Here is a 14,474-nt window from a genome sequence, read left to right on the forward strand (position 1 = left end):
GGAAAAGGGGGGAAAAAAATGAGCAGTTGCCTCTGGATTTCATTGTTGATATCCTGTAGTTTCCGATGTGAACGTTCTCATCTTTTTTTTAAAGAAGAAAGGGTTATTATTATTACCTCAGTTGTTATTATTACAGCCTCATGCTTGGTAAAGGCAGGCATTCTACCTCTTCAGCCACACCCCAGCCCGTTTTTAATCTTCCTTTTAAAAAATAAATGACAGATCTACAGAGATTAGAAACTTAAAATCTGTATTAAGCTCATTCGTAGGGAACGATTTCATTATTCTCAATCTCAGTACATATCCTTTCTTAACTTCCTAAACTAAAACACATTTAAATATATTACATCGCTGTATTGTGAGCCTAAAATATTCCTGGAATAACAGAAAAAGAACTTGCCTAGGAGGCAACATTAGACCTAATTTACCTACAGAATACATTCCTGCTGAGAAAGGGTACGCTTGACAATAACAGAGAGAAGAAAGTCCAGGCACCTTTCATTTCCTCTTGTTTTCCTTACCCTAGTCAGTGACTGGGCATCTGTCAATCCGAGGGGGTCTCCGGTCTCCTTAGAAGTAGGCTTTTTACCTTCTTTGGAAGTGAGAAGCCACAACTTCAGAATTCTAGCAGTATCCTGCCTTACACGACAATACTCTGATCGCTGTGACAACTGTACCTAACAAGCAGGCTCCAGGTAACCAGGTTCTGACTGTGCCTCACCTGAGGATTTTTAAGTATTGCTTTCCAAACAGCTTAGGAATTTTATGGCCTAGGGTTTTCCAAGCTGCAGGTGTGGCCTGAATTAGCACTTTATATAGTTGATAGAATGATTGGGATTTAGTAGAAAGTAGGCAGAGAACTGAAGCCAATCAAGCTGCCCGCCTGGCCTCAGTTAGTACTTTACATTGGATTTAGTAGAAAGTAGGCAGTCAGAGAACTGCAGCCTGTCTAGCTTACAGATGGCAGCATAAAATGATAAGCCAAAATTTGCATGAGGGATTGAGGCTACAAAAAAATAGGGAAGTAAGAAGGACTGAAGGTTTGTCACCTAGACCCTATAGGGAACTAGAAGGAGGCCTACCAATCAGAAAGCCATCTTCAGAAACCCCACTTCTTCTAATTTAACCCAAGGCCAATCTCTGTAACTGGGATGATCACACAAAATGGCTGAGACAGGCTGGAGAATTGTATTCCTTTGGTACAACTATTCCTCCTGCTCACGTTCTCTGCCATATTTCTATTCTGTTTTTTTTCCCCAGTCCTGGGGCTTGAACTCAGGGCCTGAGCACTGTCCCTGGCTTCTTTTTGTGCTCAAGACTAGCACTCTACCACTTGAGCCACAGCGCCACTTCTGGCCCTTCTATATATGTGGTGCTGAGGAATTGAACCCAGGGCTTCATGTATACAGGCAAGCACTCTACCACTAGGACATATTCCCAGCTCCTGAATTCTTTTTTTGCAGGTTGCAACTTAGCTGCCTTAAACTTTTGGTAACAAAACCATATTTTATCAAATGTAAATTATCATTGTAAAATATACTCCGATTTTATGGACCTGGTGTGTGTGTGGGGGGGGGGCTGCTAATTTCTGATAGGCTATTGATCCGAGATGCTAGAATTGGAAGGGGAAAAAGCCAGAAGTGGAGCTGTGACTCAAGTGATAGAGTGCCAGTCTTGAGCTAAAAAGCTAAGAGATAGCACCTAGGTCCTGAGTTCAAGCCCTAATATTAACACAAACAACAACGAAAACCTGAAATGGCTTACTGATACACTTAGAATTAAACTCTATCCAAGATACCTTTATTGTGGGCTATTGAATACTGCGTGAGCCTGATGCTGGTGGCTCAGGCCGGTCATCCTAGCTACTCAGGAGACTGAGATCTGAGGATGAGGTTAGAACCCAGCCCGGGCAGGAAAGTCCATGAGATCTCCAATTAATCACAGAAATCTGGAAGTGACACTGTGGCTTAAGTGGTAGAGGGTTAGCCTTGAGCAAAAGGAGCTCAAGGACAGCATCCAGGCCCTGTGTTCAAACCCTAGTACCCCCCCGCACCCCCCCCCAATATACTGCCTGGCCTGGTCACCCTCTCATCTTTCTCTCCCCGTTATTCTCCATCATCCATCATACGACAGCCACAGTGGCCTCCTTTCTGGTCTCCAATTCAGTCTTCAGTCTTTACAATCTACCCACTTTGCAGTCTTTGCAATCTACCCACTTTTTTTCTTTCTTTGAATATATCTTTTTTTTTTTTTGGCCAGTCCTGGGGCTTGAACTCAGGGCCTGAGCACTGTCCCTGCTTCCTTTTGCTCAAGGCTAGCACTCTGCCACTTGAGCCACAGCACCACTTCTGGCCTTTTCTATATATGTGGTACTGAGGAATCGAACCCAGGGCTTCATGTATACGAGGCAAGCACTCTTGCCACTAGGCCATATTCCCAGCCCTACCACTTTTTTCTTACATTGTAATCTATTCACATTTTTACATTGTAATCTACCCAATATTTTTACATTGTAATCTATCCACTTAAAAGATTTTGTGTACCTGATATCTCTACTTCAGTTTTAGTAAAAAAAAAAAAAAAAAAAAAAAAAAAACAGGGCTGGGGATATGGCCTAGTGGCAAGAGAGCTTGCCTCGTATACATGAGGCCCTGGGTTCAATTCCCCAGCACCACATATACAGAAAATGGCCAGAAGTGGCGCTGTGGCTCAAGTGGCAGAGTGCTAGCCTTGAGCAAAAGGAAGCCAGTGACAGTGCTCAGGCCCTGAGTCCAAGGCCCAGGACTGGCCAAAACAAAAACAAAAACAAACAAACAAAAAACAAGCCATTTAGAAATGCACAATCCTTTGAAAGTAGCACAGTTGTAAATTAGCAAGTAGCAAGATAGAAATTGCAATTACACTTCAATGTTTTCTTTCCGTTTTGACTGGCATAGACAGGCTTGCTTTTAGCTTACTGATACCCATGACTATGATTACTTTGGATATGTCATACTTCCACAGAACCCTAATTACTATCTGGTTTTCTCTTTCTGAACAGTCCAGAAAGGCAGTTGAAACAAATTTTCTCTAGTTGACTTGAGAGATAAGAGGCCCCTACTTGAGAAGAACTCCATTCTGGATGTCCCATGCCTTTGCTTTGGGTTGGCCTGTCTGCTTCCTACTTTTCTAAGCCTACCTGCTTGCATGCCTGCCTTTCCCCTTTCTTCCTCCCTCCCTTCCTTGCTCCCTCCCTCCCTCCCTCCCTCCCTCCCTTCCTTCCTTCCTTCCTTGTCCTGGAGCTTGAACTCAGGGCCTGAGCATGGTCCCTGAGCTTCTCTTGCTCTACCACTTGAGCCACAGCGCCACTTCTGGATTTTTCTGTTTTTGTGGTGCTGAGGAATCGAACCCAGGGCTTCATGCAAGGAATCTACCACTAAGCCACATTCCTAGCCATCTAAACCTCTACTTGACCTAAACCATGAAGCCGCTGGGCCACTAGAGTGCTCAAGGATCTTCACTAGGCTTTGCAGTGGCCGGGGACCCAGCAGAGTGTGTCACCCCGTTTGGCTTTCCAGCTGGGTACTTGGGCGCTCCTTCATGCTCCTGGTTCCCGCCTTCTGAGTCTGCAGCTAGTACATTCTCATAGTCATGAGAGTTTTCATCTGACATCTTTCCCCCACATGTCACCTGACTGTTCCCATTCTTTGTGGGTGGCTGAAAGGCCATATAATTCCCTGGAGACAGGGATCTCTTGGAGACAGGTTGGCTGTGGGTCCCTGGACCTGGTGTGTGGTCCTCTCTGTGGTCCGTTTGTGCACAGACAACTTCTTCCACGGCCTGCTGCTGGCTTCCATTGGGAGTTGCTGGTGGAACATTTTCATAATCTCCATAGCACTGAAAAGCCACCCAGGGCTGTATCTCCTGGGTATCTCCAAGATCTAAGCCTGTCACATTGACATAGTCATCTGACGACTGAGAGGAATCTTCTCCACAGTTGTGTGGGTCACTGTCTTCAGTGCTTGGAGCCTCAGGGCAGCCATTGGTGTCCCCATGGCCTGCATACCTTTCCTCAGTCAACTCCCGCTCCAGGGTACAGGGAACAGCAAACAGATTTCCAAGCAGGTTGTTGGTGGGAGTTAGCGTCTCAGCAGCTTCTTCTGCAGCAGTGACATTGACATAGTCATTGGACTCCTCTGAAGAAATGCTCACGCTGCCCCTGGATGCTGGGATGTAGTATGTGGAGGGAGCAAGGTGTCCACACCTCTGGGGCACGGTGGTATTGTCATAGATACCCACCGTGTACCCGACAGGGGGGATATGGGCTCTGTCCAGCTGGTGGGCGTCATCCTCTTGGGAGAGCTGTCAGGAAGAAGACAGAGTGACTGGATGGGATGCAGTAGAAACAAAGCCTGTCCTTTCCTGCCTGGTTCAGCTACTGGAGCTCATTCATTCAGCTTCCTCCCTACAGCAAAGCTCCATATCCGGTCTCAGACCACAGCTCTTGAGACAAGGTAGGGTACAAGGCTGTGAGTGAAAGCGGGTGGCGATTAAGAAAAGCAGTCACGGTCCAGGTACCATGGATGCACACTTGCAATCCTAACTGTATTAACCGTAAGTTGAGCTCAGAAGACCCAAATGTGAAAGCAGCCGAGGCAGACAGATCTGTGAGATTCTTATCTTTAATTAATCAGCAAACAGCTGGACACAGAGGTACAGCTTTCATGGTAGCATCAGCTTTGAGCAGAAAAGCCACGTAAGAGCACGAGGCCGTGGTGAACGCTAGCTCCGCAGAGCTCACTGAAAAGCAATAAAACATGGTAGCAGGGGCTGGGAATGTGGCCTAGTGGTAGAGTGCTTGCCTCATATACATGAAGCCCTGGGTTTGATTTCTCAGCACCACATATGTACAAAAAGGCCAGAAGTGGTGCTGTGTCTCAAGTGGCAGAGTGCTAGCTTTGAGCAAAAAGGAGCCAGGGACAGTACTCAGGCCCTGAGTCCAAGCCCCAGGACTGGCCAAAAAAATGTTAAAAACCAACCAAACAAACAAAAAACCCATGGTAGCAGAAGGTAGAGGTTCAGGGCTGGAGGCATGGCTCAGGTCCTAGAGCACCAGCCAATGAGTAAAAGCAAAAGTCAAATACTGGGTTTGAGTCCAGGTCTGGGACACACAAAAGGTAGAGGTTTAGATTCCAAGCAGGGCTGCAAACCCCAGCCTCCCACCTTGAGCTGAATGTGTTTGAGCCCTTTACCTGATCTCTCCACCCTTCTGCTTCCTGTCTAAACAGGTTTCTCATGAGGAGCAGATGGACTGTGTACTTAGGAAGTGTTTAGAACAGCAAATAATGCTCACTGGTATTATGAAAGGACAGCTTTTATACACAGAATCAGGTGATTCCTACCATGTGGGGATGTTGGACTACCCCTCCCCGAATTCCTGAATTTTCTGATATGGACGGAATGAATGCTCCCACCCTCAAGCCTGGGTCCTCAGATCTCAGCCTCCTGAGTAGCTGGGTGTGAGCCACTAGCACCCTGCTTGGAGCCAACTTTCTAACTGGGAGTTTCCTCTGTTTGCCTCACAGCCACTCACATCTAGCACCCCTGGAACAGAGCCAGGCAGGAACAGAGCCAGGGAATGGAAAAGGGAGGAGGAAGCAAAGACTGCAACCTGAGGTGACTGGACTTAAACCTCTGGGTAGCAGGGGATTACAATAAGAACAGCATCTCCATCTCTGGCAACACCCACCTAGGCAAGGCTGAGGGACTTTTTACCAATCAACCAAACAGTGAAAACCATCTCCCTCATCTTCTCTGTACTATCCCACTCCAACGCCTCTGCACCCGGCTGTTGCTAGACTCAACTTGGGCTCTGACTTCAGAGCCCATCATAAGACACACACAATTATTAATTATTGTTCATTGTAGCTCTTCTCTCGTAGCCTAGGACTTGAATGAATCTCCCCAAATTCATGTGGTGGAATGATCATTGAAGTAGGTTTGGTATCCTCCTTCCCTCCTTCCCTCCCTCCCTTCCTCTCTTCTTTTCTCCCTCCCTCCCACCCTCTCTCCCATCTCTCTTCCTTACTCTCCTTCCCTCTCTCACCAGGTTATGATGTAGCAAAAAGACTCTCCCAGATGTAGATCCCCTTGATTTTGGACTTCTCAGCCTCCAACATGATGACCAAAATAAGTTTTGCTCATTATATAGTACCCTAAATGGAGCTCAACATTCATCAGTGCCCTTACACCTTAGCTTTGGTGCTAAAATGACTCATGGAGTGCTCCACTACTAAGGATAATTGGGATTTGACACAGCCCTAGAAGTAACTGCGGAAGCTGAATTTTCATTGTGTTTTGACCCACAGTAGAGTTGCTAGAATATTTGTGTCCTCTCCTGGAGTAATTACTGACAGCGTGGTTCCTGCCTTATTCCCCCAGGTCAAGCAAGACACCAGGCGCATACGAACAGGCGTGACCACATACCTGTCTGCTGGCAAGTTATTCCAATCTGGAGGGGGCCAAGAGCACCACCCTTGGTCCCCAGGGGACAATAGCCCCTCACTCCAGGTGGAACATTCATTCCACTATGGGCCTGGCCAAGGATATCGCCCTGGGCTCCCAAGAGACCGTACCATTTTCTATTTTCTGCTTCCTTGTTAAGCCCTGTATAAGCCCACCCCAAAACCCAGTCCCTCGCACAACCTCCAAACCCACAGGGAGGTCTGTGCCCCTTCCTGTTCCTCAATAAACAGTCCTTGCCTGTTGAGGATCGAGTCCGGCCTATTCCTTTTCAGTTCTCCATTTTCCTAACCATTACTTCAAAGGGAACAGCATTGATTTGAATAGGCACTTTATCATGTCTCTGCTAAAATGACCCATTTTGGGTTTTGATATCATGTGCTTGAATACACGTGCCTTCCTAAAAATCTTAAGCACGTGGCTCCAGTTCTTCTTAATGTAAATTAAATTCTTAAGTATTTCTCTTTGGGAAGTAGGGAGGTCCAATTTATTAATAGGCTCTGCAGGGTGTGGGCCCCAGAACCCATGGCTTATCTGCTGTGAAGCCAGATCTGAGGCCTCGAGTTCATTCCCCCCAGCTCTCCAGCCAGGGGCCCTGTCATCCTCTCTTCCCTGGTGTCTTACCGTGTGCTCAGGGCTGGGGGAGTTTCTGGAGAGGAGGCTCTCGGCACTGAACACACGGCTACTTCTTAACTGATGTCTCCCTGGAATGACAGAGATAGCTGGCCAGTCTTCAGAGCGCTTCGGGCTGAACGCTTGCTGCACGGTGGGAGACCTGGGTTTGCACAGCCCCTGCTATTTCCAGCTTGGTATTTGATGATGAGAGTCAGGGCTATAGGTGTGATGTGCTCTGAGATCCAGAAGCTTCCTTGGCACTTTCTGCTAAAGACTCCCCCCATCCCTTGTCAGTAGTCCCCAGTCCTAGCCATACCTGGCTTTTCCTCTGTTGTCTTAGCGTCAAATAAAACCAAACCCCTTTCAGAGCTCTCCAGCCCCACACTGGAGGTATGGCCTAGAGTCTATCTAGTCTCTTCTCCTTGCCACTACCAACAGGGAAGAACCATCTGGAAGCTTAGAAGAAACACACTTCTGAGCGGCGAGAGGTGCATTGTGGGAGCAGAAGTTTAGAACATGAGGAATCTGTGGTTCAGAAGGAGAAACCTACCTAGATCATCTTGCTGCCGAGGCAAGAGGTCATAAATATTTTTGGCTCGTTGTCTGGCTGGAGGCAGAGTCAGCGAGCGTATGTCAGTCACTTGGAGGTAAGGAGATCGCCCTGAAAGGCAGTCAGACAGGCTCATGACAGAGACCAGAACACCCAATGTGGAGACTGGTAGGGCCAGATGGGCCTTGGAAACATTCCCCAGGCACCATAAAAAATCTAATTTTAGCCAGGCATCCGTGGCTCACGCTTGTAATCCTAGCCACTGGGGAGACTCAGATCTAAGGATTGTAGTTCAAAGCCGGCCCAGGCAGGAAAGTCCAGGAAACCCTTAACTCGGAAGAGCAATTCAAGTAGCAGAGCACTGGCTTTGAACAAAAATGCTCAGGAACAGGGCCCAGGCCCTGAGTTCAAAACCCCAGGGCCAGTGTGCGTGCACACACACACACACACACACACACACACACACACACACACACACCATCTGTTTTCCAGACTTGAGCAGGGGGAGCAGGGGCTTCCGAGTGGTCCCAGGACCTGCACCGCGGCTGAGGTTCAGGATCAGTGTGTCAGTGAGGAGTGCGAACCCAGCACTCCCCCGGGCCTCACCCCATCTCAACTGGGGACAAACAAGTGACTCACGTTTCTTCCACTTGCGCCTGCTCCACACGATGCAGAAAGGAGTGACGACCAGGAGGACAGCCAGGACTCCCGCATAGCCAGAGAAGATGCTGCCGCTCTGATCTTCATCCCTAGGAGGAAAAGCCAGTGTCCTGTCTCAGGTGACTGCAGGATAGTGGGGGACAGAGTCAGAGAAGACATTGCCTTCAGGAGTTCGAGCCCAAGGAAGGAAGCTGATGTAGAGTGGACCAAATGACGGAAGAAAAGACAAGGTTGATGTATCTGAACGGCACTGACTTCCTGGACAGTGGGATTTGCACGTGGGCGAAGGGAGTTAATTCTTTTGAATGTCAACCGCATGTTTGGGGTTTGCATGTAGAACTTCCTTCATTGTTACAGTAATCCTATCTCATTGTGTGGCCCAGGAACCTGAGAATTAGACTCAGAAAGGAGAAGTGACCTGTCTGTGATGGCCCCGGGCAGGAAGGCAAGGCGATGGGATGTGCGTCTAGGCTGCTCTGAGCTAGGAGCTCTTTCTCTTCCTGTTCTACCACACTAGACTCCATAACTTGCCAAGTGCAAGCCATCTGGCTCTGCGGCCCCCTCCTTCCAGCTTCCTAGCTTGCTGGGAGCAGAGGATTACTCAACTCGCAGTTAGGGTGTGACTCTGTGACCAAGTCCAGCTTGCATGAACTTGAGTAACCCCAGCTGGTCTCCTAGCAACACTCAAATGTTGCGTGGAATTTAACCAACGTCAGCGCTGAGCCACCTTGCAATTCCCTGGCAGGGGCTGGAGTTACTGCTTGCTTGGTGTTGAAATGCATCCAGATGATTGCAACCGGGGCAGTGGTGCCCATCATAACAGGAAATAAGGGTGGGAGTCACCCGATGGCTTGCTACCTCTGTATATTAGAAACCAGGTCATCTGTGAGGAAGGCCTTTGCCCTCCCGAAGCCTAGGCTTATTTATATAGCTTTCTATTGGATGTGTCTACTAGGCTGCCCGACAGATGTCTCCAATGGAAACTGAACTCCGATAGCTTCTTCTCTGGAGTTTCTATCATCTGCTGGCATTGGAAAAGCCACTGTGGGGGCCATTCCATATACATAAGCACATAAGCAACTTTCATAAACCCAGTGGCATTGACTGATTGATGGGTCGATTGGTTGGTTAGTTGTGCCAGTTGAACTCAGTATTGGGGCTTGATCTCAGGGCCTTGTGCTCTCCCTTAACTTAAGAGTGTCAACTATCACTTGAGCCACAGCTCCGCTTCTGGTTTTCTGGTGGTTAGTTGTAGACAAGAGTCTCACAGACTTTCCCGCTCAGGCTGGCTTTGAACCACAATCCTCACATCTCAGCCTCCTGAGATGGAATCCTGGAATGACAGGCATGAGCCACTCACTTCCAGCATCATTTATGTTTTATTTTTATTTCAGCACTGAGCTATAAGTTCGTAAAGCTTCACTTCCTCAGGGACCTTTTACTTTCATTTGTAAGAAGTTGAAAACAGTGGCAGAGAATTTGTATTTGTGATGATTTGTATTATGATTATTTCTGTGAGATTTTTTTTTTATGTCCTAAAGACAAAGCTTTATTACATGTACTATCACAGTTTTCCTCAGTGGGAAGGTTTTAGGATCTAAAAATACAGGTCATTGGGAAAATGGGCCTTGCGTTTCTATCATGGTGGGATCTGATTTAGCCAAGGCTGGAGACGGAGAAGATCAAAGCATGTGCAAGGAGAGCAATGCGGCCTTCCTCCATCTCCTGCCTTCCCTCCCAACCACTGCAAGCAAATGCCTAGAGTTTGGTGGTCCTAGTGGACCTGAACCCGATGTGAGCCGCAGCAGGGCTGGGGGGGTTAGCAGCTGTTTGGACTGAACCAGGGTGCTCTGTCTGACCCAGGGGAAGTAGAGTTCATGGCCCCCGGTCACTCACCCTTCCAGGCTGCCGAGGGTGGCTGGCGCGGGCTCTGAGGTCTGCCTGGCCGCCGCCGGGGTGGGGGAGGCCGCCATCCCGCGAACCTGACCGCAGCATCCACGCCTTTTCAAAACCATCACCAGCCAGAGGCCACTTTCCTTGGCTCTGCGTTGCTTGAAGAGAAAAGGCAAACTGCTTTGTGTTTTGCATGAAACACTTCTTTTTTTTTTTTTGGTCGTTGAAAAGTATATGATTCAGGAATGACAGAAAGCTTCCCAATCTCCATGTCTTCCTGCCAAGCCGCCACCTTCCACTCACAAAATTCATTTCTCCTGGATATTGATCAGGAAAGGCCCTCACAAAAGCCAAACCAAGCCAAGAAAGCAAGAAAACAGAGCCCTTTGCTTCATCTTTGTAGTGCTTCTAAGCTTTCTTTCTAGAACTTTTATTTCCTTGAAACTCCCTACCTTGTGTCTTCTTCCTGGACCAGTAGCCGAGTCCGGTGGAGACAGAAGCCCCTAGGCTGGGCTCTACCTTGGGGGGCTGCAGTGCCCTCTGGGGGCCCGGAGCTCTCATCCGGGCCCTGGGGCTCCAATGGGAGGCGTCTCGGCCTTCGGTGGAAACAAGAGGGGCCCAGCGCGAGAAGCTGCCAGGAGGCGCGGTGAGCAAGGCCTGCCTTCCACCTCCGGAGCACAGTGAAAACAGCCAAGCACTCTGGCAGAATGGAAACATAGAGTCAGGGACAGGAAGCAACTGCACCAGGGTGCAAAGCAAGCCCGGGGCACAGGAAACGCACCCCGGCTGGTTCCATAGAAAGAACCTGTGTGCCCCCTGCCTCCTGGGGCGCCACAGGTGCTGTGGGCAGTGCGGTCAGGCCGTGTGGGAGGAGCTGGTTCCTCACCCCAGGTTCCCAGGACATTTAGAGAAGCATTGAATTACCCTCCTGGGGCAAAGTGGGGTGTTTTTTTTTTAGTTTCTTGTTTATTTGGTCTGAATAACACTAGAAGATGCTTTTTAGAGAACAGTGCAGATCTCTGTGGGTGGAGGGCATAGACGGGATGTGCTTTTAATTGATTCATTGACTCATTATTTATATTAATTTTTGTAGTGGTCCTGGGCTTAGAACCAGAGCCTTGCACTTCCTAGGCAGGCACTTTGCCATTCGAGCCATACTCCCGGCCCTCTAGTTTGCTTTTAGATAGGGTCTCGTGCTTTTTTTCTTGGCCTTGGACGGTGACCCTCCATGACTCTCCATCTCTTGAGCTGGGGTTATAGGTATGTACCACCTTGCCTGGTCTTGGGATAGGCCTCCTCTCTGCTTTTTTTTCCTTTTTGTGCCAGAACCGGTGCTTGAACTCAGGGCCTTGAGATCTCATTTAGCAATTTTGCTCAAGACTGGCATCCCACCACTTGAGCCATACCTTCACTTCCGGCTTTTGGATGGTTAATCGGAGATGAGAGTCTCACAGACTTTCTTGCCCTGGCTGGCTTCGAACCATGATCCTCACATCTGACTCTCAGATCCCGAGTAGCTAGGATTGCACTGTGAGCCACCGGCGCCTGACTGGGGCAGGCTTTTAACGTGGGTCCTTTCCCAGCGACATCGATGGGGATAATCTGGGAGACCCTCTGCCCCTCTAACTCCCCTCTTCTCTGTCCCCTCCTCACTTCCAGAAACACCGTGCTGTGGGGAGAGTCCAATGGGAAGGCCTGGCTCGCCCTGTCAAGAGGACGCCCTGCTGGGCGCCTGAAACCCCAGCTCCTTAGGGGGCCTGAGGTGTGAAGATCAAGGTTCAAAGCCAGCCCAGGCAGGAAAGTTTGTAGAACTCCTATCTCCAATTAACAAGCAAAAAAGGTGGCAGTGAAGATATACGGTTCAAGTGGTAGACTGGCAGCTTTTGAGTGAAAAAGCCAAGGGAGAGTCTGAGGCCCTGAGTTCAAGTCCCAGTATTGTTTGACTGCACGCTTCACAGGCAGGTAGAAGAAGACATGGCACAGGACTATGGACCTTTGGGCCTTTCTCCCATCCCTTCCAAGTGCGCATTTGAGATCCTCAGTCCCCGAGCCCAGCCAGCCCTTCCCCCAATGCCCCCAAGTTCTCCCAGGACCCAAGGGATTTACAGACTGGGGCTGGGGCTCTCCCAGGAGCCTGACCCAGCGGGAACTACAGATCGCTCGGTGGTAGCTGGTTCTAGGCCTGGAAGGAGGGCCTCTTTTGTCTGAATTTCCGCTGGATGAGGTCTCAGGAAGCTGAGATCTGAGGAAAGCCACCTGGGCAGACAGATCCAAGAGACTCTTATCTCCAACTCACCAGCAAAAGCCAGAAGCGCTAGTGTGGCGAGTGGTAGAGCGCCAGCCTTGAGTGAGAAAGCTAAGGTCCCGAGTTAAGCCCCAGCACTCCCTCGTTTAAGTGACCGTCCTAGGGTCCCACTGCTCTTGGGTGCCTGCCACCTCCCATGCCAACCAGCTCCCCCCTCCTGCATTCCCACTGTCTGCTGCCCCACCTGAGGGGCCCCACCTCCCGAGAGGGGCCCCCTTCTCTGGGTGCAGGCAGTGCCCTGGGGGTTTCTATGCCCCTTCTTCCATCGCATCCTCCTTCCCTCCATGGTACAAACCCAATCCAGGCAAAGAAACCAACCAAACAGGACAGGGGAGGACACCCACTCATTCCACCTGTGAAATGGCCGCATGTCCTACACCTGATTGCCAGGGGCTCCTTCTGAACCTTTTTTTATTTTGATTCTTTTGTGCTGGTCCTGGAGCTTGAACTCACTATCCCTGAGCTTTTGGGCTGAAGGCTAGTGCTCTACTGCTTGAGCCATAAGCTCTACTTGTGGCTTTTTGGTCGTTCATTGGAGATAAGAATCTCATGGACTTTCCTGCCCTGGGTTGGCTTTGAACTGTGATCCTCCGATCTCAGCCTTCTGAAGAGCTAGGATTGCAGGTGTGAGCCACTGGTGCCCAGCCTATTTTTTTCTTTTATTTAAAAGATTTAAAATCATAAATATGCCATTGTTGTTACATCATGTGTGATGCCATGTGTTATAACACATTTTGAAAAAACAACTCCGTTATCACTGACCCACAGGTGCTGGGCTCAAGCCCAGGACCTTGCATGTGTATTGATCTCCATCCCAGTTTGGACCATGTTTAAACACTCTTGGCATCGAAGGTGACATGTGATTACATGGTATTGAGGTTTGTTTATGGACTCAGTTTCTGTATACAGATGAGCAATGTCCACAGTCCTCAGATCTCAGCCTCCTGAGTAGCTAGGATCACAGTGTGAGCCACCGGCGCCCAGTTCCCTGTGTTATTCTTCTTTAAGCAAGAATCTAAGCCAGGCATGGTGGTGCATGCCTGTAATCCCAGCCTTTAGGAAGCGGAGGAAGGAGGATTGCCTGTCTGAGGCTAGCCTGAGCTACACTGTGAGATCCTGTCTCAAAAAAGCCCCAACTAACCAAAACGCCGCCCCTGTTTATGGGAGGCCCCCAGTGTGGGCTCCAGGCACTGGATTGGTCCTTGGAGCAGGCAGGGCTGCAGCAGCGGGGCACAAGGGCCAGTCCTGCTTCCTGGCTACCCGCTACCTGGCTACCTGGCACTCCACACAGATGCAGGCGATGGCTGTTTTGTTTGTGTGTGTGTGTTTTGCCAGTCCTGGGCCTTGGACTCAGGGCCTGAGCACTGTCCCTGGCTTCCTTTTGCTCAAGGCTAGCACTCTGCCACTTGAGCCACAGCGCCACTTCTGGCCATTTTCTGTATATGTGGTGCTGGGGAATCAAACCCAGGGCTTCATGTATACGAAGCGAGCTCTCTTGCCACTAGGCCATATTCCCAGCCGCGATGGTTGTTTTGTATTTTGAGCTTTTGCACAAATTCCTTTATTTTCTCAGCAGTTTGTTTTTCTCTGGTGAAATCCCAATCAAGTTATAGTTTGTACTCAATGCTGCCCATTTCTGGGTTGTAGGGCTTGAGGTTTTATTACTTTCTTTTTTGGATTCTTAATTTAAAAAAAATGTCATCATCAATTATAAATGCTCTGTGTGTGTGTGTGTGTGTGTACCAGTCCTGGGGTTTGAACTCGGGCCTGGGCGTCCTCCCTGGGTTCTGAGCTCATGCTCTACCTCTTGAGACCACACTCTACCTCCTCTCCTTTGGAGTCCTGCTGCTTCAATTGTTACAGATTCCATTGTCAATTTGCTTTTCTTAAAGCAGCATTGTTATTAGAAGGAACATGGTGGACTAAGAGCTGTGAGTCTCCAGCCTCCCT

At 49.1% G+C, this 14,474-nt stretch overlaps 1 protein-coding gene across 1 annotated transcript; it reads right to left on the reverse strand.

Moving 5' to 3' along the window:
* Positions 1-3,358: 3,358 nt before the first annotated feature.
* On the reverse strand, positions 3,359-10,490 carry Lax1 (lymphocyte transmembrane adaptor 1). The gene is made up of 5 exons (XM_048357173.1): positions 10,223-10,490; positions 8,306-8,415; positions 7,667-7,777; positions 7,126-7,205; positions 3,359-4,341 (listed from the first exon to the last, which is right to left on the reverse strand). The coding sequence occupies exons 1-5, from the start codon at positions 10,339-10,341 to the stop codon at positions 3,487-3,489; spliced, it is 1,275 nt and encodes a 424-aa protein (XP_048213130.1). The 5' UTR covers positions 10,342-10,490; the 3' UTR covers positions 3,359-3,486.
* Positions 10,491-14,474: the final 3,984 nt, after the last annotated feature.

Source organism: Perognathus longimembris, chromosome 11, assembly GCF_023159225.1.
Source record: "Perognathus longimembris pacificus isolate PPM17 chromosome 11, ASM2315922v1, whole genome shotgun sequence".
NCBI lineage: Eukaryota > Metazoa > Chordata > Mammalia > Rodentia > Heteromyidae > Perognathus > Perognathus longimembris.

Bases quoted from the DNA above. Each gene is read 5' to 3' on its own strand.
- Lax1 (XM_048357173.1), bottom strand. From the start codon at position 10,341: ATGGTTTTGAAAAGGCGTGGATGCTGCGGTCAGGTTCGCGGGATGGCG. The intron at 8,416-10,222 runs GTGAGTGACCGG...TTTTCCTCCTAG, and splicing joins ACCCTCGGCAGCCTGGAAGG to GGATGAAGATCAGAGCGGCA. The intron at 4,342-7,125 runs GTAAGACACCAG...TCTTCCTGACAG, and splicing joins CCCCCAGCCCTGAGCACACG to CTCTCCCAAGAGGATGACGC.